Source organism: Watersipora subatra, chromosome 4 (assembly GCF_963576615.1).
Source record: "Watersipora subatra chromosome 4, tzWatSuba1.1, whole genome shotgun sequence".
Classification (NCBI taxonomy): domain Eukaryota; kingdom Metazoa; phylum Bryozoa; class Gymnolaemata; order Cheilostomatida; family Watersiporidae; genus Watersipora; species Watersipora subatra.
Genome location: NC_088711.1, coordinates 37,899,075 through 37,919,880, shown reverse-complemented (window position 1 = coordinate 37,919,880; position 20,806 = coordinate 37,899,075). Strand labels below are relative to the sequence as shown.

The following is a 20,806-nucleotide window of genomic DNA, read 5'->3' as shown; positions in this document are numbered from 1 at the left end:
ACATAATTTTTGTGTGGAAACCCTGTAATAATTTAATGGCTCTGTAAATAGAGAAACTTTAACGTAGAACTTGCTATTTTGAGAAAAAACATTTGAGGAAACCTAAAATTTAAAGCAACCGTTTCGCATAACTCGAATTAAATGTTATTTTGTAAAGGCGGCTATGTGCAAAGAAAATTAGAAGGATCTGACATAAAACTGGCAGTCTATAGAGGTCAGAGTTAGAAGTAAACAAGCAAATTAAAAGAAAAAAACAAGGAAGAGTCATGACTGCATCTAAACTCTAAGTCTCTCCAGCTACTCACTAACCTTCCCTTGTGCAACAGCTGTGGTAGCCATGTCAAGAACAAACGGGTCTTCAGGGTTGGCTGAGGGGGCGGCACAGGTGATTGGGTTTGTACCGAAGAATCTCTACAAATATTAACAGTATCAGCTAAGTAAAAAGGATTTTTATGTGAAAACAGTTGATAATAACGGTAATCAGTGAAAAGGGGAAGTTACAGCAGGCTTTTGAGGAAGATTCAAAGCAATTATAAGTGTGCTATGGTGAGTGTAAGCTAGGTACTTTATGTTAACGTTAAGTATGTTATGGTGTGTGTAAGCTATGCAACTTAGTGAAGTTTTAACTATTAATGGTAGAAAGTCAAACGAGTAGGTAGTAAGCTTAGTCGCACCAAATGGTTTTGACCATAAGTCATCTAAAAAGGTTTTTCTGAACGAGACTTGTTTGAATTATGTTATGTAAGGAGAGGAGATGAGAATTTGAGCTTACCTCTTTAGATCGTGTAGGCACAAGGAAAGGGCTTGTGTTTGTAAAAGAGAAGCCCTAAAAGAGAATAACGGATATTAAAGTAGTTAAGGTTAGTTAAGGTTAAGACGATAAGGTTACTTCAACTAGACAAGCATATTCATAGCAACTGTGCTAATTGAACCTTTTAGTACAACAAGTCTGATATCAAAGAAGCCTGTGCATTTCGCAAAAAGCTACAAAAGGAAAAATTCAGAATAATGCGCTAGCGGGAAAGTTTTTTAATGAGGCGCTCACAGGCAATATCAGTGACGTTATTTACCATACTGTATGATTCGGGTTTATGTTATGTTAATGTTAATTTTTAAACATTACGAGCCACTGACAGTTGAAAATCTAGTACCCTTACTGCGCCTACGTACTCTGTGTTACTAAAAAAACAAAATATGGAAGCTGATTATATTTATCTATATATTTATTATTTTCAAATCAATCTTACATATCACAAAGATATGATATTAAAGCAAAAAAGGAAGCGATCTGTATGTAGCCCTGGCATGATTGATTTTAAACACTCACAATGAGCCCTTGCTCGGTTGCTTGGAGGCTGTACATTCCTGCTATCCCATAGTGGTTGGAGTTGTTAGCAGCCACCCAACCAACACCAGTCTCTTTAGCCTTTGCAATCGCTATCCCCATGGCATAGTTGCCAACCACACAGCCCATAGCATTGTTACCATTGACTAAGGCTGTGGAGACAGTCTCTCGTTCAATAAAAGGTTCATTTTCCGCAATAGCTTGCCCTTTGGTCTGTTCCAATACATATTTTTCTGCAGAAAAAGTGCGGAATTAATTAATAGAACTTATCATAGTTTTTTATTGCCATGAGTTACTACCAAGAAAACACTGTACTCTCACAACATGGTTACAAGAACAAGGTAACAGTTTCAGAGCAGTAGAAAGACCTGTAAAAGCAGAAAACATTATAAACCAAAGAGCTATGCATGATTTGAGTAAATGATCAACAGATGTAAAAAAACAATCAGTGAACATAAAAGCGCACTCACACTAACAATTATTGACAGCATAGTTAATTGATAGCATAGATAATTGATAAAATAAATGATTATTAATATATTATTAATAACATAGATTATTGATAACATGGAATACTGATAACACATATCACAGACTGATAACACATGGACTAATGAGAATATAGATTATTGATAACACAAATAATTCATAATATAAGTAATTGATAACATAGATTTCCGATAAATAGGTTATAGAACATAGATTATTGATAACACAGATTATTGATAACACAGATTATTGATAACACAGATTATTGATAACACCTATTATTGATAACATCAATCGTTGATAACATATTATTGGAAGCTACTGCATAACTGTTCATACTGATGTTCATGAATATCAGGACAAATCATCTATAACAGGGAGTTCAGCTCCACAATTGAGTCTAAACCTCTCAGCTCCTGCGGTCAATAGTATGCAGAAGGACAAATATAATACCGTGATTCAAGCAGTAGGCATCTTTTAAACAAGAGGACAACTGAACAAATTAAAACTAAAAGCTATGTTGCGTTACATTATTAACTCGCATCTTATGCTAATGACTCCAATTTCAAATACAGTGGCCTATCTCTTTTTTCATTTTATGGTAAAACACACCTTTTATGTGCAGCCACTGTAACGGCCTGTTTCAACATGTGTCCTCCTAAGTTAAAAAAGTACCAACAACATTGAATATCACTGAACTCAATAATTAAGCTAAGCAAGTGAGTGTGCAACAATGACGCATTTAAAAAAGTAACAATGAAGCGATTAAAAATATTAAAAATTGAGCTGTTAAAAACACAGAAAAGACAATCCAAATGCTGATGATGGTCTGATGAATGTTACATCTAGCTAAAGCAAAATCTATCGATTACATGTAATATCTCTCTCAACTATACCACCAAACGTCGACTTGTGGTCAGCACATTAAATATGAACAAATATCTATTTCAAAATATGAAGTAATTTTCAACATATGATATCCACAACATCTCAAAAACATTGCAGTTGCAAATGGGTGAAATGAAATGATGATAGAAATTCCAATAACATGTAAATATATCAAGTTGCTTTAAACTATATATAGTGTAAGATAGAGTGAGGTAATAGCAATTACTTTACAAACCAAAACGAAGCATGGCCAAGCCAGCACTTCAGCACGCGTATCTCTACAGTATTGCAGAAACAAAACCTCTTTCATATTAATTTTTTCGTTACTAACTCAAGTTGTAGTACAAATAATTTAGGTTCTTAGATAGTTATAGAAACCGATATATTCTTATGACAATACTTGTTTTGGCATCAATGCACACAATGCATCAATCACACAAAGCAAACATCGCGATGGATTAACCTTGAATGCCAAAGTTTGACTGTATCAATGTTACTGTAATCCTAACATCTACATCAATTATTCAACTTGAATGAGAAGAGAAGATAACTCCTATAAAGAGGCAATGCGTGAGTTTGCAGTTTTAAGAGCGTAGCATGGACAGAGATCATGTTGCAATATCTACTGGGACCATCATAAGGGCCAAATGATCTGAATATATCATATCACATTCAATCAATATTGATCTCACAATAATATGACTTCGTTGTATTTTGGTTTATGAAGTTGGACAGCTACGTGTATAGTAGGGCATGGAGGTAATTGTTATAGTAACATAACTTTTGCATTTTTAAAGCTGCTACAAATTATTTTACTTTTTTAATAGTATTAGCATAATAAGGCATATGATTGGTGATAGTTAGTCAACTCCTACTTGTTGCGCAACTTCAGCACTACATGTTACCTAAATTGAGACATTAGGAAGCCAATTTTCCTGAGCTTGTGTCTTGTGAATATAATTTCCTAAGTTTTTAATACTGGATATAAGCTCGCACCTTCAAGATAATTTTGGCTCATGTATTTAAAGGTAGAGGAAGCAAGAGTTGCGAGTAGAGTACTACGAGTAGAGAACCGCCAGTGAAGGACTGCAAGTAGAGGACTCTGAAGAGAGGACTTTGAGTAGAGGACTCTGAAAAGAGGACTCTGAAGAGAGGACTACGAGTAGAGGACTACGAGTAGAGGACTACTAGTAGAGGACTACGAGTAGAGGACTGCGAGTAGAGGACTACAAGTAGAGTACTACGCGTAGAGGACTACGAGTAGAGGACTACGAGTAGAGGACTACAAGCGGGGGAATATAAATTGAATAGAACTCAGCTACATAGTTGCGGTGAAATAAGATAAACACAGAGTTGCCAATCCTAATTATGACCAAATGTACAAGATTTTGCTCCAGATAACAAGACCTGGTCACTTCTGTAAAAGCTAAAATACACTAGAGAAATATTAGGTAAGTCCTCACACGACAATGTTGTGCATTAATTTAGGAGATATTGGCATTTAGGACTGCTGGTTTGTTGCGTTTAGCTGGATAATTGTCAGAAAGTAATTTTTAAAATGAAACTGAAATAAGATAATCCATTTTTAAAAGAAATGACAGTTATTTTAAACCAATATTTGTTACAAAAAATTATGAAAATCACAGGCTAAAACATACAATTCATTTGAAAAGTGCCATAAAAAGTTATTTCCATGAAGTGAAGAGCAAATGATTACGGTCATGTTTGCGACTGTCAGTGTACTTTGCATAGCACTCGTTGCCAATGCTACAGTAGTAATAGCATTTAGCAGTTCTTCGCATGCCTTCGTGCAAAGGGGGTGGGGCGAGGTTAAAGCTTATATGCTAATTTTTAAAGAGATGCTGAGAAGTGAACATAAATAACCTGTGGCTTTAGGACGGTTTCTAATTCCATACTCATACGGTAAGTCTTGCCAACGAAAAAAATGCGCTGGCCCGCTACTCATGTACAATGTTTACATCGTGTAGGTGTGCATGCTATCCGAACGCTCATCATGTAGACATTATTTCTGAGCTAGTGGACTTTCCAAGAGTTCTCCTGATTTTGATATCAGCAATTGAATCCAGAAGTATTTGATACTTGGAAAATGGTGATGATGTTTTTTGTAGCAGTGAATAAAATGGCAATGCTAGTAGCTACAACAGTAATACTATATCTGCGCCAATCTAGGATTTTCCATCAGCTGATATTATTCCAGCAATGACTCGGCGCAACAGTTTCTCATGCACCTTTATAAGACGAAATAATCTTGAGTGAATTATTTTTATATTTCAATATACAGTCAAACATGGATAACTCGCCCTCGGATAGCTCAAACACATGGTTAACTCGCCCTCGGATAGCTCGAACACATGGTTAATTCGAACGGTTTTGTTTGGTCCGTTCCCACGCAATGATAAATTGCCTCAGATAATTCGACCTCAACTAACAAAGTACCTCTACTTTATTAACTCGAACAGTTTTTTGTCCAACGGCTACTGCGACGGTTGTTCTCGCTTTAGAATATCCCTTTATTCCAAGCCATAGAGATAAACCCCAACTTTTAGTAGTTCGTAGGCATCGTTATTACCATGATCGGCAAAATACAACTTTTAGTAGTTCGTAGGTGTCGTTATTACCATCATCGGCAAAATATTTTCGTCAACGACTGTTCTAAAGGTTTGGTGAAAAATGATTTTTAACAAACATCCGCTTAGCAATGGTCCTACGAAGGCTAAGAAAAGCGAGGTAACCTTCGCATAAACTTCAAGAAAAATTGGCAAAATTGATCTTGGTTAAAACAGGGTTAAAACGCTCAAAAGAAAAAGATGTCTTTTCTTCGCAGCATTTCAACATCGATCAAGTTTTGCCAATTTTAATCGGAAAACATCCTGGCAGTCACATCACATAAAACAACAAACAAATCTCAAGTGATAGAAAAATCTCTATAGTTTCTGATGAAAAAATTTTAAACTTTACATTAGAAGCATTTAATTTGAAACAAGCCATTTGTGCTTTTGATTTATATTATAGTTTGTATATGTACATGTATCTACTAATAAATAAGTAAATACATGGACTTGTGACAGTGCTCTGATAACTTGAACGCTCTGATAACTCGAACACTTTCACTCGGTCCCATGAAGTTTGAGTTATCCGTGTTTGACTGCACATAGTATCCGAAGTGTCATTGAAATTTTTCCAGAAGAGTCATTTATTATAGAGATAAGAGAACCAAACTCAATCAGAACTACAATATATCAGCTATGTATATGATGCATAGGTAGAGATGGTGAGAGAAGCACATTGCAACTTACTCTATGTTAGACTAAGTAAACTTGAAAATAGTTCAAGCATCGCAATTAGAAATTACTATGGCTCCAGAGCAAAATACTTGCTCAAACTGTATAACGCTTGCTGAAAAAATCTATAGGCTCAGATACTTGCAAGTAGAGGTTTTTATGTACATTTATAAATGTCACAGTAGTTAATCACGGAATACAGTAGTAGAGGTCCTTTCACCTGAGAAGCTAACAACTTATATTCAATGCTAGCAAAACATAAAAGATGCAAGAGTACCTGTTAATAATAAGAAAGCCTTAACATTGTAAAGTGAAAAGTATAATCCTGAATAAATGAAAGCTAGAGAGACTGTCACCACATGAGGAGCTAGGATGGAGCGGATGACTTGCTTACCTAGTCTATTCAAGCCATGACTGTAATGTCCTCTCTGGTCAGCAAGGATAAGAACATCTGCCAACCCTTGAGCATGACTAGCTTTTTCACCAACAGCCATCATTGATTCCTTGACAAAATGTTTTGCATCTTCGACTTTGACAAGATATCTTTGTGACATATCTCTACTCATTTTGTCTTGGCTGTCGAAAGAAAGCATTCTACTAGACAAAACTCTCAGGGTAGCACAACGAGGAAGTAGCCTGGATTCTGAACAGACGAACTTGGGAATAGCCATGAATAGGATCGTGCATGAACGGCAGCAATTTGTCAAAGCCATGCTAAGAAAGCAGTGTTGGCAATGTTGTGAGGCCAGTCAGCGGAAAAGGTTAGTGTTAATCAGCTCCATGCAGCATCTATGGTTCTACAGTAGCCCATCTTCCTTCTACAAGAAACCGAACTGCAAGTTTTGTGGGCATGAAGCCTGGTGAGAAGAAACTAGCAGACACACACCATTTATCTCGAAAGACAAGACATAGTCAACTGAACTGAATCAAAACTGTCAAAATTTCACCTACCTATATATAAATTGGTATAAATAAAACAATATATTATATAATATATGAGGGTCAGTCAATAAGTAGTGGGAATTTTGTCATAACTTTAGTTCTATTTTATGTAGCAATCTAATATTTTCTAGACTTTCATAAATGGGAGTTGCCATCACTTACCTAAAAATTCATCATTTTAGTGATTCAACTTTTTGATATTATTCATATTCAAAATGGCCGCCAAGCTGAAAACATGCTCACTCATAGAGCAAAGAGCTGTTATAAGATTTTTGAGAGCTAAAGGTGTGAAAACAAGAGTCATACACAGAAGAATGAAACAACAATATGGGGAAAGCTGTATGTCACAAACAAGCTGCTATAGGTGGGTTGATGAATTTAAGAATGGATGAGAAGATATTACTGATGAGCCAAGAAGCATACAACCTCTCCTGTAAAGGGGAAGTTCCAATCCCAGAGGACGACACGGAAAGTAATGCTCACAGTATTCTGGGATAGAAAGGGTTCTATAACTTTGGATTTCAAGAGCCAAGGTAACACTATTAACTCTAAAAACTACTGTGAGCTCCTGGCTGCGGTGAAGCAAGACATAAGAAACGAGAGAGTGAAAGAGATGTCGTGTTCCATCAGGACAACGCCCGCCCACATACTGCTGCCCTTACAACATTGGCCATAATTGAGGAACTGGGCTGGGAGGTATTAGTACACCCTTCTTATAGTCCAGATCTAGCACCAAACGATTTTCATCTTTTTGGACCATTAAAGAACCACATGAGAGGCAAGCACTTCACTACAGATGCAACCGTCATGGAAGCTGTGCATGAATGGTTTAGAACCCAGCAGCCAGAATTCTATTCTGCAGGAATTGAGAAACTTCCAAGAAGGTGGAACAAGTGCATAAAAAAAGGAGATTATATTGAAAAGTGAAAAAAAAATGTAGCTATATCTTATTGTAATAAAATATTATGACAAAATTATCACTACTTATTGACTGACCCTCGTATATTGTACGTATGGGGAGCAGCCATGGTATACTGGTTAGTGCGATAGATTACCAGTGGTTTGATCCTCAAGATGGGATGTGAGGGAGAATATAGTCTTGAATTGGTCTTGGCCCCAAAGATACACTTGCCATGTATATATGTATATGACTAATTAATGTGGCTTACAAATATAAAGCGGCATAAATAATATAATAATCTATAAAAACATATATTTTTCATTTCAAATATGTAAAACTTCTTTTTTCTAATTTGTTGATTATGGCTTACAGAGTACATCAGCTGCAGACAGTTGGATAAGAAATGAAATCAGCTCAGCATAAAAGCACTGACTTCCCACTTTATGTTCAGAAAAGATGTGAGATAAACACCAAGTCTCACACACTAAGTCAGTTTAGCATTTTTAAGTTTCTCAAATAAAACGCATGCTAAGACTTCCATTATGTGGTGCAATGTTAATATCATGTGTATTTCAGTTGATTTTGCATTTCAGCAAAATGACCTCTGTTTTGTTGAGGAAGGGTTTACACTGCAGTTTAAGTACTTTTAATGACAAGGAAGTAAAAAACTTCACCATATGCATTCTTTGGTAACAATAAAGACAGTTTTCAAGTTTTTTGTGACACCTCTCTAACTAAAACATGGCGATGCACTGGAAATATATAAAAGCGATCCTGCATTTGCAGATTTCATGCTCAGTTTTATTCTTTATGAGCTCAAAATATGATGGATCATATTATTATCAGTACTATTATTATGATATATAGACAGCTGTCTGTACGTTTTCCATTACATACATCATCAAGGCAATGATGCCTTGCTTTTGGTTAGCATAAATATCTCAACCGCACGATTGATTTTTTGCACAAATACACTGATTTGAATTTCTTTAGTATTATTGGTTATAGTTACACTACCCTTTCTGCTTTTACATTGTCCTTTGACGATATGCCTAACCTTTACTATAATAGGAGCCGTGTCCATCCATCCAAAGCCACCTTAAAGGTTGACTTGCAACAAAATTTACATTACAGTTATTTGGTATAAAAAGATTCACCATGTCTTACTCTGCTGTGTTGTAAGTGCAAAATATGTGGAAATGTGGTTACAAGCTCCTAAAAGCTCAAAAACGAACAGTTAATCGCCGCCATCACAAAACCGCTGTAGATTAGAATCTCTTTCCAAAATGGCTCAAATGGGACATAGTTGTACAAGATGGCTTCTGTTTACACTTTCACGCAACCTCACTCGTCGAAATATTTTCACAAATATACTTCGCGCATTCAATAAAACCATGTCTATTGTTCTTACACATCTATTTTATCGTCATTGTAATGCTGTCACTTTTAGCACTGATATTTTATAACTTACCGTAAAAATTCGTTTAATTTTTTAACCTTTGCTCGAAGGAGTACATATCATTGTCTGATAATCATGACGAGCCTGTTGGTCCTCTGTGATAATCGAAAAGTACTGCAGAAATTATTTGCGAAGTATTGGGTCACATGATCAGATTACGACTAGATGATTAGACCAAGCCGAAACAAAACTGTAAAGTAGCGAGCATTTATATTTGATACGAGGTCTTCGGTAAAACCCGAAGTGTTTGTCATAAACTAGTGCTACGAGAAGTTTCATATTGAGCCTTTTATAAGCCTTTCAATTCACGTGAAAACATCACGTGACAAAACAATAACCAAATGTAATGACAACATCAGAGAAATAAATTGATTCCAATCTACGGCGGCTTTTTGTTTTTGAGCTTTTCAGAGCTTGTAATCACATTTCCACATATTTTGCACCTACAACACAACAGAGTAAGACATGGTGAATCTTTTGATACCAAATCACTGTAATGTGAATTTTGTTGCAAGTCAACCTTCAAGAGTGAAAAAATATTGCATCACAGCAAAACTGAACCCGGATATTCAGATTTTCAGCCAAGCGCGCTACCATCTGCGCTACTCTATCATCTTTTGACATCCAAGAATAATTGTTCATATAGCTATTAGACATGACAATCTCTCACGACCCAAAGGACTACCAGCATACATGATATGCCTAATCTTTACTATAATAAGAGCTGAGTCCGTCCTTTGGGACAAAAGATTGCTTCATCCGGGATTCAGCTTAGCAGCTCGAGACTCAACCACCTGGGCTAATAATTCATCTTCAAATATTTTAGAATAGCTGTACAGATAATTAATCTATGGGCTTAAAGCCTGGTTCCCATATACGCTGCAAAGCACCGACGACAGCACTGCAGGCTATCAGCAGTGAAATGTGAACCTACAGGCCGGTACCACAAGAGTCAATGCAAGAGTTTAGCGCAGTTCAAATTTCACGAAGAGCCGCAGGCAAAACCTTCCTGAAATGCACTGTACAAGTGAAGGTCACTGATAAATTCTTGGTTGCGTAGGAACGAAAGGTTGACTTGTCTCTTACAATCTATTTAATCAACTGACTAGCATGCAAGAAGATATAGCAAGCCATGCTATATTAGAAGAATGAGTCACTCTAAGCAAAAACAACAATTGCGCAAGTAGGTCATTTCTGCTAGCTAGTTGACCTTGAGCAATAAGACAACACTACTCCCGCACAAAATTAAAACAATGTCTCCAACATGTAATAATTTAAAAATTATATTTTTAAGTAACACGCGAACATACCGTCTTGAGCACAAGCTCGAACGTTGTGACTGGTTAGCCCCACCAGCTATCAAGGTTAATACAAGGTGAGTTAAGTTAATACTTTGACGCATCATAGTAGTCCGGCTTATGATAATTACATCATGGGTATCTAGGTGAATTGGGTGCCGAAGCTGGTTGTTGTGGCTCAAGAGCAGCTGGTAGATTTTGGGGTATCGGAATATTCTTGTCAACAGCATACACTCTTGGTTGCAGTTGATTGATATGGCGTTGCCAAATACCTCTATCTGTCTGGACCTCATATATTACACCATCAATTGTTGCCGTTACTTTGCCTTGTAGCCATTTTGGTCCTGCTCTGTAGTTTCGGGCATAGACTAATGAGTCAACTTCGCACTTAGTGCTAGTCATCAGAGCTTGGTTGGGTGATTTGGTTAATTGGGATGGCCCGAGCAATAAAAGCATATTGCGAGGTTGCTACCGTGAAGTGCTTCAGCCAGTGACTTCCAGTTTAGCCTTGGGTGTGGCATACATCTGTAAGTGCTCAGAAACTTTTGAAGGGCAATCTTTGGCGATTCTCCTCCCGCACTAGTCTTTTCAAAGCTTCTTTTTAGTGACTGCACAAATCTTTCCGCTTCACCGTTGGAAGCTGAATAAAACGGTGCCGATGTGAGATGGCGTATGCCGAGTTTTCTACAAAATCCTCAAAGTCGTCTGATACGAACTGTCTGCCATTGTCCGCTACTATAGATTTGGAAAGTCCTTCTGTTATAAAAATGTGGCGCAGCATAGCAATATTGTGGGATGATTCTGTGCTTCCTACATCCATACGAATATTTAGAGTATGAGTCAACACACAACAGCCACATTTTGTCTTTGAAGGGGCCAGCAAAATCAAGGTGAATTCTCTCTCATGGTGTTTGAGATTCTGGCCATGCAGAGTATCTTTATTGTGGTTCATTAGCTGAGAGTCGGCATGGTTCACAGGTTCTAACTATGCGCCCAATGTCCTTGCCAATAGAAGGTCACCACACATAGCGACGAGCGAGCTGCTTCATTCTAATGATTCCCAATGGGATGTGTGCAGTGTATCAAGGACCTGAAGAATGGTATTTCTGGGAATAACGACTCTGGCGTGTGAATCTCGTTGTACCAACAGTATTCCTTTACGTATAAATAAAGAATCTTTCATTCACAGATAGGAGAGTAAATGCAAAAGGTCTCCTGGCAGTTTCTTCGACCAGTTACCCTGCGTGATCCAGCCTTTGACTAATTGAAGGTCAGCATCTTCTGTTGTTTCATGCAAGATTAAGGAAGCATCAAGTGGTGAAGCCACCAATCCTCTTGAATCATATGCGATATTTCCTCACTAGCACGAGCTTCTTGTGAATGAAAAACATTGTCTGGGCCTTGGGGAAAGCGAGAAAGGATGTCAGCATTGCCATGTTGCTGAGTTAGTTTATATCGAATTTCATATAGGTAGGCCTTGAGAGTCAGTACATATATCTGGAGTCTTTGAGCAGTGAGTGAAGGGATGTGTTTGTCAGGGGAAAATATGGCAACTAGAGGCTCATGGTCTGTGACAAGGGAGAAATTATGACCAAATAAGTAGTGTCTGAATTTGCTCACACCATAGATAATGCTCAGACCTTCCTTTTCAATCTGTGTGTAATTGCGTTTAAAGTTTTTGAAGCATGAGCTATTGGCCTTTCTACGTCATTTTCTTCTTGTAGCAGTACTACGCCGATGCCATGCTATGATGCATCTGCGAATAAAATTATAGGTTTGCTGGAGTCAAAATGAGTCAGCTGGGTAGTGTGAATAACATCTTGCTCTAGCTGTGCAAATAATTTTTCACACAACGGTTTCCACTGAGAAGTAACATTTTTGCAAAGCAGTCTGTTGAGTGGAGCTGCTTTGTCTGCGAGGCTTCTTATGTACCTGCCATAGTAGTTGATTTTTCCCAAGAAAGCCTTAACTTCATGGAAATTCTGAGGCCTTGGTAGATGGTTGAGAGCAGCTATGGCTTCATTGAATGGTGTTTTACTATTTTTGTCAATGTGGTAGCCCAGATACTCTACAGCGGTTTTGAAGAGCTGATATTTTGACTGCTGGATACAGAAGCCATACTCTCGGAGTCTTTTTAGCAGTCTGTCTAGATTGCTCGTGTTTTTCACTGGTGCTGCCAGTTACTATGAGGTCATTGAGGTATGCAACAACACCTGGTAAATCACTAGTCATTGTGTCCATGCATCTTTAAAACTGAGCGGGACTGCATGCAACACCAAAACACATATTGTTATAACGAAAAAGCCCCAAAAGTGTATTGATGACGCAGAGTAGCTTAGCTTGTTCATCTAACTCTATCTGTAGATAGGCATCGGCAAGATCGATTTTGGTGAATTGTTGGTCGCCATGAAGCTTTTCCATAAGCTCATCTAATTTTGGCAAAGGGTGCTGGTCAACATATATCTGTTTGTTCAGCATCTTAAAGTCCCCACAAATTCTCACTTGTCTATTAGGTTTTGATATGGCCACAATACCACAAACACTTCTGGATATTTTGTTGCCAGTGCACTGACTTTACCTGCCAAAACCTCAACTGGGTCGCTTTGAATTGTGTTTAGATTTTCTAGCACCACTGGCAATCCCATCTGTGACAAGCCAAAACTATCACTCCAGTCTACGCCAAATAGGTTAGATCAAGCATGGGCAGCGTGCGGCCTTTATGCTGCTTCAATGCGACCTTATTGTTGCTGGCTAAAGAGAAAAAATTGAGCAAATTTTTTAATCTGAATACAGTAAACGCTCCTATAACACAAATCATTCATTCCAGGAACGTTTACGTTATAAGGAATTTACGTTATAAGAACAGTAAAATACATGTAAATTGGCTAATCCGTTACAAGATCTTTCCAAACTGTCCCCTTTGGCAACGCAAAAAAGAAAAACTTTACTTAACTCTTAATTTGTGCGCTGTACCAAAACTGCAGATTTATTGGTTTGCATCAACAAATTTTCTCCTTTTTATGATCAATCTTACTAGTTTTATAGATCATTATTGCGGTAAATTTACAACAAGTTGATAGGGACTGCACATTTTTGACATTCCTGTTCTTGTTTCTGATTTCTCTATCAGCTCTAGCATTTGTCTCTGGAACAGAACCTGCTGCTGCATAACATCCATCATTGCCTTAACCGTATCCTCCATCGTCCACTTCAGTGTTTATTTAATTAAAGCACATAAATTAAATTATTTTTTTATTGTATATTTCAATACATCAGAGTCTTGGCTTTCATATGAGCTATTGTTTGCCATGGTGAGACAGACATTGGTTGGTGTTTATAGGATTTCCCCAGAGCTCCACCGCAAAACTGTTTACCGGCATAGGGTCGAAAATTGTGACGTCACAAATTTCTTATGCAGTGTTGTGTTCTCTTACCGCCTATTTTATTGCTTACCGCTTATATTTATCAACTACAATAATGACGCTAGTGTCAGGCAAAGATAAAACAACTACAGAGAACGAATGAAGATGACAAAGGAATCAGTGTCATTAGTTCTCCATGTACAGATTATTTTTATGATAAATAACTCAGATTCCAAGCACCATACTATGTTTTCCCGATGATATTATGCACTGGCCCTCTCTATATTGTGATGTTGAGGGTCGCGACTGAGACTAATTAGTTTCAAGCATTGTGTGGTCTCGCGAAAGTGCGATTGACATGTAGTCCTAGGGCCACACAAGTGCAGGTCACAATTTAATCGATGTGATTTCATTACCTTTATATACGACAGTACATTTATTGAAGCATAATTAACCCAGAACATGTGTTTGTATTGGTCGGGCATTCGCACGATCCTGGGCATTGTTGATTATCTCGAATCCTAGTTTATTATTAGCGCTCTCTGGGTTTAACAGCACCGATTGTCACAGAAAAGCGCAGTCTCAATAGCAGCAAAAGGGATCGACTACCTAAGGTTAAATAATAATTGTGACATCACATTTTGAGAACCTGAACCAATTGGTTTTTTTGCAGGACGTTCTTTTGACACCCTCTTTTTCATAGTTCTATCATTCTTTGTTGATTGAATATAGGCTCATTCAAAAGCCAAGACTCTGATGTATTGAAATATATAATAAAAAAATTATGTAATTTATGCGCTTCCAGAGCTTTTTGATAGACATATTCCACTTCTGACACCAGTGATAAATCCTTAGGTTGTGTAGGAACGAGAGGTTAACTTGTTTTTTATAATCTATTTTATCAACTGACTAGCATGCAAGAAGATCTAGCAAGCCATGCCAATATTAGAATGCGTCACTCTAAGCAAAAAACAACAATTGTGAAAGTAGGTCATTTCTGCTAGCTAGTTAACCTTGAGGAAAAAGTCATAACAGTCCCCATTATCGAAACGGCATGGCGAGCGAAAATTTTTCATGCAGTTATTAGCGATGCAGCTTTATGTGAACAGAAGTCGCCAAGCCTAGCGTCGCAAGCGTTGTGCTGCGCAAGATTACCGCCGGAGTCTCGCAATCAATATGGGAACCAGGCTTTATTAGCACACCTAATGATCTCCCACAGCACACTGGGCTGCAAGAGTGCTCATGTCAAATACAAGTTGAAGAGCGCCGGCTTCAAAAAGTCAATGATGTTTGATGCAATGAGCCTTGTTACCAACAATTCCACCATGAAATTTTTTTGCTCCAATCGTGTAATAAAGTAGGAGATTCTAATAGATAGGCCTCCTATAACCGTTGTTTGTTTTATCAGGGTTCCGAGAAAATCCTAAATGCAAAGCTTCAAAGTTGTTTTGTTTACTTGTCCTGATTACAATGGTATATAATTCCAAAGCTATTGCTATGCCTACATCCTTAAACAATGATGTGCAACCATTGCAAGCGTACAAGTTGCAATGGTGGTTAATGTTAGTAACTTTGGGGCTAGCGTAGAACATGCTGACTGTGGCTAAATAATTGTATATAAGGTAAACCTTCTGCTTTCTGTGGGTCTATTGTATTCATATATATTAGTGTTGTCTTAGCTACCTTTGCACTAAATTGTGTCTAATTGGCTGTGTCTTTGTTATCACTTGTGACTACATTGTCTCATTATGGATTTGGCTCATTATTTAGCTTTCTGGTAGATATGAGAATTTAATTCGAATACAAGCAGTCATTGGGGAAAGTTTACTTATCACAAGCTATTTCGGCAGTGTTACAGTATGTCAGTTAAATTGTCCGATTTGATAAAAACCTTTGAGGACAGCAACACGAGTGAAGAGTTCAGGTCTTGGATTAGTAAGCTTGAGCTGGTGGCTAAGTTACAGAAGATAGACGATTTAAAGTCATTTGTGCCATTGTTTCTAAATGGACCAGAATTTTCATTGTATGACCAGCTCCCAGAGGACATTAAAGGTGACTACGCCAAGTTAAAGAAAGAACTGCTGACAGCAGTTAGCATAAACTGTTACAGCGCTTACGATCAGCTATGAACAAGTTTTGCAAGAAGGTGAAATGGTGGGTATATACTTGGCTGACTTGAGGAAGTTAGTAGATGCCATTGGTCAAAAGGAATCTAATCCACTTCTTAAATGTGCTTTTGTATCAGGACTGCCAGTAGACATAGCAATTCAACTCAAAGCTACAGCAGCAGTAGAGGAAATGAGTCTAGATGAACTAGTGGCTCGAGCTCGAACAATCCTTTCTTCTACAACCAGTGGTAATAGCTCTGCTTATGTGTGTAGCGCGGCTATTCAAAAGGTCAAAAACGCTGTGCAATGTCACTCTTGTTCAGGCTTTGGGCATATTTCAAGAGAGTGCCCTACTGGAAGAAAGTCTAGAGGCTATAATAGGCAACCTCGCTGCTATAACTGCCAAGTTACTGGACTTGTTTAGAGGCAGTGCCTTAACAAACAGGGAAACGCGAACGGGGGAGTATCTGCGCCGGATTCTCGCCCGAGCAACCAGCAGTAAATATGGCGCTACCAATCATCACTATGACTGTGGATGGATTACCAGTAAAAACACTCATTGACAGTGGATGCCAGCAGTCTGTTTTATCAAGAATGGTAGTAAATAGATTGGAATTAGTTACCCGGAATCAGCAAAGGACAGTAAGAATGCTGAATGGAAACACTACGCAATGTAGTGGTGAGGTCAATGTAACAGTGGGTCTTAGTAGTAGCCAGGCTATACCAGTTCAGTGACTTGTTGCTCCAGAGCTAGTATGTGGTTGTGGATTAATTCTTGGAGTAGATGCAATCTATCCATTAGGCGATGTAACAATTATTTCCAATAGTATGGTGCAATTCGGAGTGGAAAGTTGTGTAGCAACCGCATGTGAGAAGCAATTATTCAGGGAGAATTTGACTATTTTAGATACTGATTTCACGGCAACTTTTGATGGAACCAAATGGACAGTCACATGGAAATGGAAAGACCAGAAAAAGCCTGTGTTAACGAATCAGTGCGCTGAGTATTCAGTAAAAGTAGATCATAAAGAGCAGTATGAAGCTGAGACTACACGGTAGATTAACGATGGATGGCTAGAGCCACATAATAGAGCATTACAAGGTAAGGTGAGTGGAGTTATCCCATTAATGGCTGTTTTCCAGCCGAACAAAGGCAGGAAAATAAGGCCTGTTATAGACTATAGCAAAGAGTTGAATAAACATGTGCATAGCAACCCTGGGAATGAAGTAGCTGTCTGCCAAGATAAGCTTCGGGAATGGCGTAAGCTTGGTAAAAATGCATGTATGTTAGATCTACAGAAGGCTTATTTACAGCTACACATGGACTTGTCATTACAGCGATTCCAGGCTGTGCGTTTTAAGGGCAAACTTTATGTGATGACCAGAATGGGATTTGGGTTAAATGTTGCTCCAAAGATAATGTCCCGCATTCTAGCAAAGGTTTTGGCTCTTGATAAAAACGTGAGTAGGGATACCGATCACTATATTGATGACATTATAGTAAATGAGGATATTGTATCAGTAAGTGCAGTGAAACAACATTTGAGCAAGTATGGATTGACATCCAAAGAGCCTGAAAGTTTAGCTTGTATCCGAGCTTTGGGACTAAAAGTGAAAGCTAACACCAGTAACAAACTTCAATGGGGTAGAGACTATGAGTTGCCAACAGTGCCCGATAAGCTGACTAAGAGAAAACTGTATTCTATTTGTGGTAAATATGTAGGTCATTACCCTGTTGCACGGTGGTTGCGAGTTGCTTGCAGCTACATTAAACGAGAGGCACAGTCAAGTCAATGGGACCATGAAGTAACCAGTGATGTTAGAAAAATGTTGGATGAGGTATCTGACAAGCTTAAAAAGCATGACCCAGTGTTTGGGCAATGGAATGTCAATGATCTAACCAGAGACAAAATATGGTGCGATGCAAGTAGTTTGGCCATAGGAGTATGTTTAGAAATGGACAATCAAATAGTAGAAGATGCCAGCTGGCTAAGAGGTAATAATGATAGTGCACACATTAACCTTGCTGAGTTAGATGGAGGGGTAAAGGGTATAAATCTGGCTATCAAGTGGAAGCTACTAAATGCGACAGTGATGACAGACTCCGCTACAGTCTGTGGTTGGGTTAGATCCGTATTGACTGACAGTAAAAGACCAGAAGTAGGTGGGCTTAGTGAAATGGTCGTCAAAAGACGTTTGAACCTAATTGGTGAGCTTGTTGCAGAATATGGACTGAAATTGAGCATTGTCTTGGTGACATCAGAGGAGAACAAAGCTGACGAGATGACTAGAGTACCGCGCAGATGGCTGGACAGGCGTGTATGTAGCGTAAGTGCACTGGTTTCTGACCCTGACATTGTTGTTAAGCTTCGTGATTTGCATGATACTCATCATCTAGGCATTGAACGAACATTGCATATGGTTACTGTGCACTGGGGATCTAAGATCACCAGAGAGGATGTTGAAAAGATCGTAGCGGAATGTCATGTATGTAAACGTATCGACCCTGCACCAGTGCGATGGGAATCAGGACGTTTAGATGCTGCTGATGATTGGCATAGGTTGGCGACGGACATGACTCATCACAATGGTATTCCGTACCTAACAGTGATAGACTGTGGACCCAGTAGATATGCAATATGGCGGAAACTAAGAAATGAAACATTGTCGGCTGTTTCAGAGCAGTTAGAACACATATTTACTGAACGTGGCTCTCCTGCTGAACTACTGTCGGATAATGGACCATGCTTTAGAGCTCTGACACAAATGTTAAGGAAGTGGCATGTCGTGCAATTATTTAGTTGCGCATACAGGCCATCTGGGAATGGCATCATTGAACGGAATCACAGAACTATTAAACGAATGTTGGCACGGTCAGGAGGCAGTGTGAACGAAATGGTGTACTAGTACAATAACTCGCCTAATTCAGATGGTGTTGTGCCATTTGAGAGACTACACAAATACAAGCCACAGTACTTAAAAGACTCAGGAACTATAAGAAATAATACCAGCTTGAACCCATATAAAATAGGCGATCATGTATATGTGAAACCAGGCAATGCTAAGCTCACTTCAGTATGGAAACCAGGTATAATCACAGCTCTCGGCGCAAACACAGCAGTTAAAGTGGACAATATGTCTAGAAACGTTGGAGACGTTAGGTTTGGCTGGCGTCCTGACTGTATAGATCAAGTGCAGCCAGTGTTTCTCCATGCTGACTTAAACATTGGGGATGACAGTGAACAAAGCAACTCGTCTGATAGTGAACATAGCCAGCCGGATGATAGCGAAAATGTTGATCGAAAATGTTGGCTAGCGGACTTTTACATAACAGACTAGGTTAATCATAAAGACCAGGGGGAATGTGGCTAAATAATTGTATATAAGGTAAACCTTCTGCTTTCTGTGGGTCTATTTTATTCATATATATTAGTGCTGTCTTAGCTACCTTTGCACTAAATTGTTGTGTCTAAGTGGCTGTGTCTTTGTTATCACTTGTGGCTACATTGTCTTATGGATTTGGCTCATTATTTAGCTTTCTGGTAGATATGAGAATTTCATTCGAATACAAGCAGTCATTGAAGAAAGTTTACTTATCACACTGACTAAACATCGTCTACGGTGAAAAGCAGAAAAACAAAGTAAACATTAAATATTCATTAGTCGTCAATCAGTATTTCTATTAACTCAGTTTTGTAAATGCGACAGCTTCCAATTTCATGGTGAGATTGTGTTGATGTGCTACATCAACGCAAAACGCGTGGAAAGCTTTGAAACTGCGAGTTGCATAGAGCAATTACTTCTTCATGTTTTGTCTGCTTCATATGTTTAACAGTACGCTGTGATATATTTGGCCTGGGGTTTAGCAGTACCACTGATCGTGTTTAGTTGTAAGATGAGCAGCTCCTCATTCTGCGTGCGGTCCTTGGTAAACAGCTTTGACGGCGTTCGAAGAAATCGATGTTGGCTCGCCACGAGCTGCTGCTCTTGTAGCCATTGTAGTCATCGTACGATCATCTCATCATAAGAAGACGATAGTGCACGGTGAGTGTTCTCTGCTTGCAGAATACAGGTCAGCAAGTTCAAAACTGCCATGTTTATGTCGCTTTTGAAGAGTTTGCACGCTGTTCATTTTGTGCGTCACTTACACTTTACCTTCACGAAGTCTTGCTATGAATCTGCGAGGTTCTGTACCATCAGTAATAATAATAATTAAAATGGGTTTTTAATTTCAAATTAGCATTGCCAGTGTTATAACAAACCTTGAGCGAGTTTATACTGATTAAAAGAAGCCCCAGTAAACGATTATAGCACGAGAAGTGCAATATGATTACACGAAAGGACAACAGCAAAGTACTCAATTGTAAGCAAAATTGATGTAGATTATTCAATTGACTGAATGATGACGCTTTTTAATTATTCCATTATTGTAAGGCAATGAGCTTTTAAGCTTACCAACCCGGCCTCGATTGTGCAGCGTGAGCAGGGCATGTGTCGTGCGCGCTCAACGATCTGCACGTTTTGGTCTATGAAGGCTGCAAATCGTTCGTTTTGGAGGTCAGTGGCGTGCAAGCGATTCCAGTGACCAAAACCGGAAACAGATATACTAGTTTCCAAACATCAGAGGGTTTAGAAAAAAGCGTGATGCGCGAGTCAGTATGATGGTAAAAATACTTCTAAATAACAGTAACATAAAATCATTCAAAAACACT

At 38.5% G+C, this 20,806-nt stretch overlaps 2 protein-coding genes across 4 annotated transcripts in view; one reads left to right on the top strand and one right to left on the bottom strand.

Moving 5' to 3' along the window:
- LOC137392965 (uncharacterized oxidoreductase YjmC-like) overlaps positions 1-20,593 on the bottom strand; it is an 84,845-nt gene extending 64,252 nt beyond the window's left edge. Inside the window, exons 1-5 of one of the 3 annotated variants that reach the window (XM_068079339.1) lie at positions 20,554-20,593; positions 6,419-6,842; positions 1,328-1,578; positions 773-826; positions 310-411 (exon numbers count right to left, since the gene is read on the bottom strand). In XM_068079339.1, coding sequence (XP_067935440.1) covers positions 310-411; positions 773-826; positions 1,328-1,578; positions 6,419-6,737 — 726 coding nt within the window. In that variant the 5' untranslated portion in view covers positions 6,738-6,842; positions 20,554-20,593. Of the gene's footprint in view, positions 1-309; positions 412-772; positions 827-1,327; positions 1,579-6,418; positions 6,843-20,356; positions 20,382-20,553 lie in introns of those variants that run through there. The other 2 variants (XM_068079341.1, XM_068079340.1) reach the window with 2 other exon arrangements.
- Positions 17,223-19,001, top strand: LOC137394224 (uncharacterized). The gene has a single exon (XM_068080945.1). The coding sequence runs from the start codon at positions 17,223-17,225 to the stop codon at positions 18,999-19,001; it is 1,779 nt and encodes a 592-aa protein (XP_067937046.1).
- Positions 20,594-20,806: the final 213 nt, after the last annotated feature.

Coding starts and splice junctions, on each gene's coding strand:
- LOC137394224 (XM_068080945.1), top strand. CDS start 17,223: ATGGCTGTTTTCCAGCCGAACAAAGGCAGGAAAATAAGGCCTGTTATA.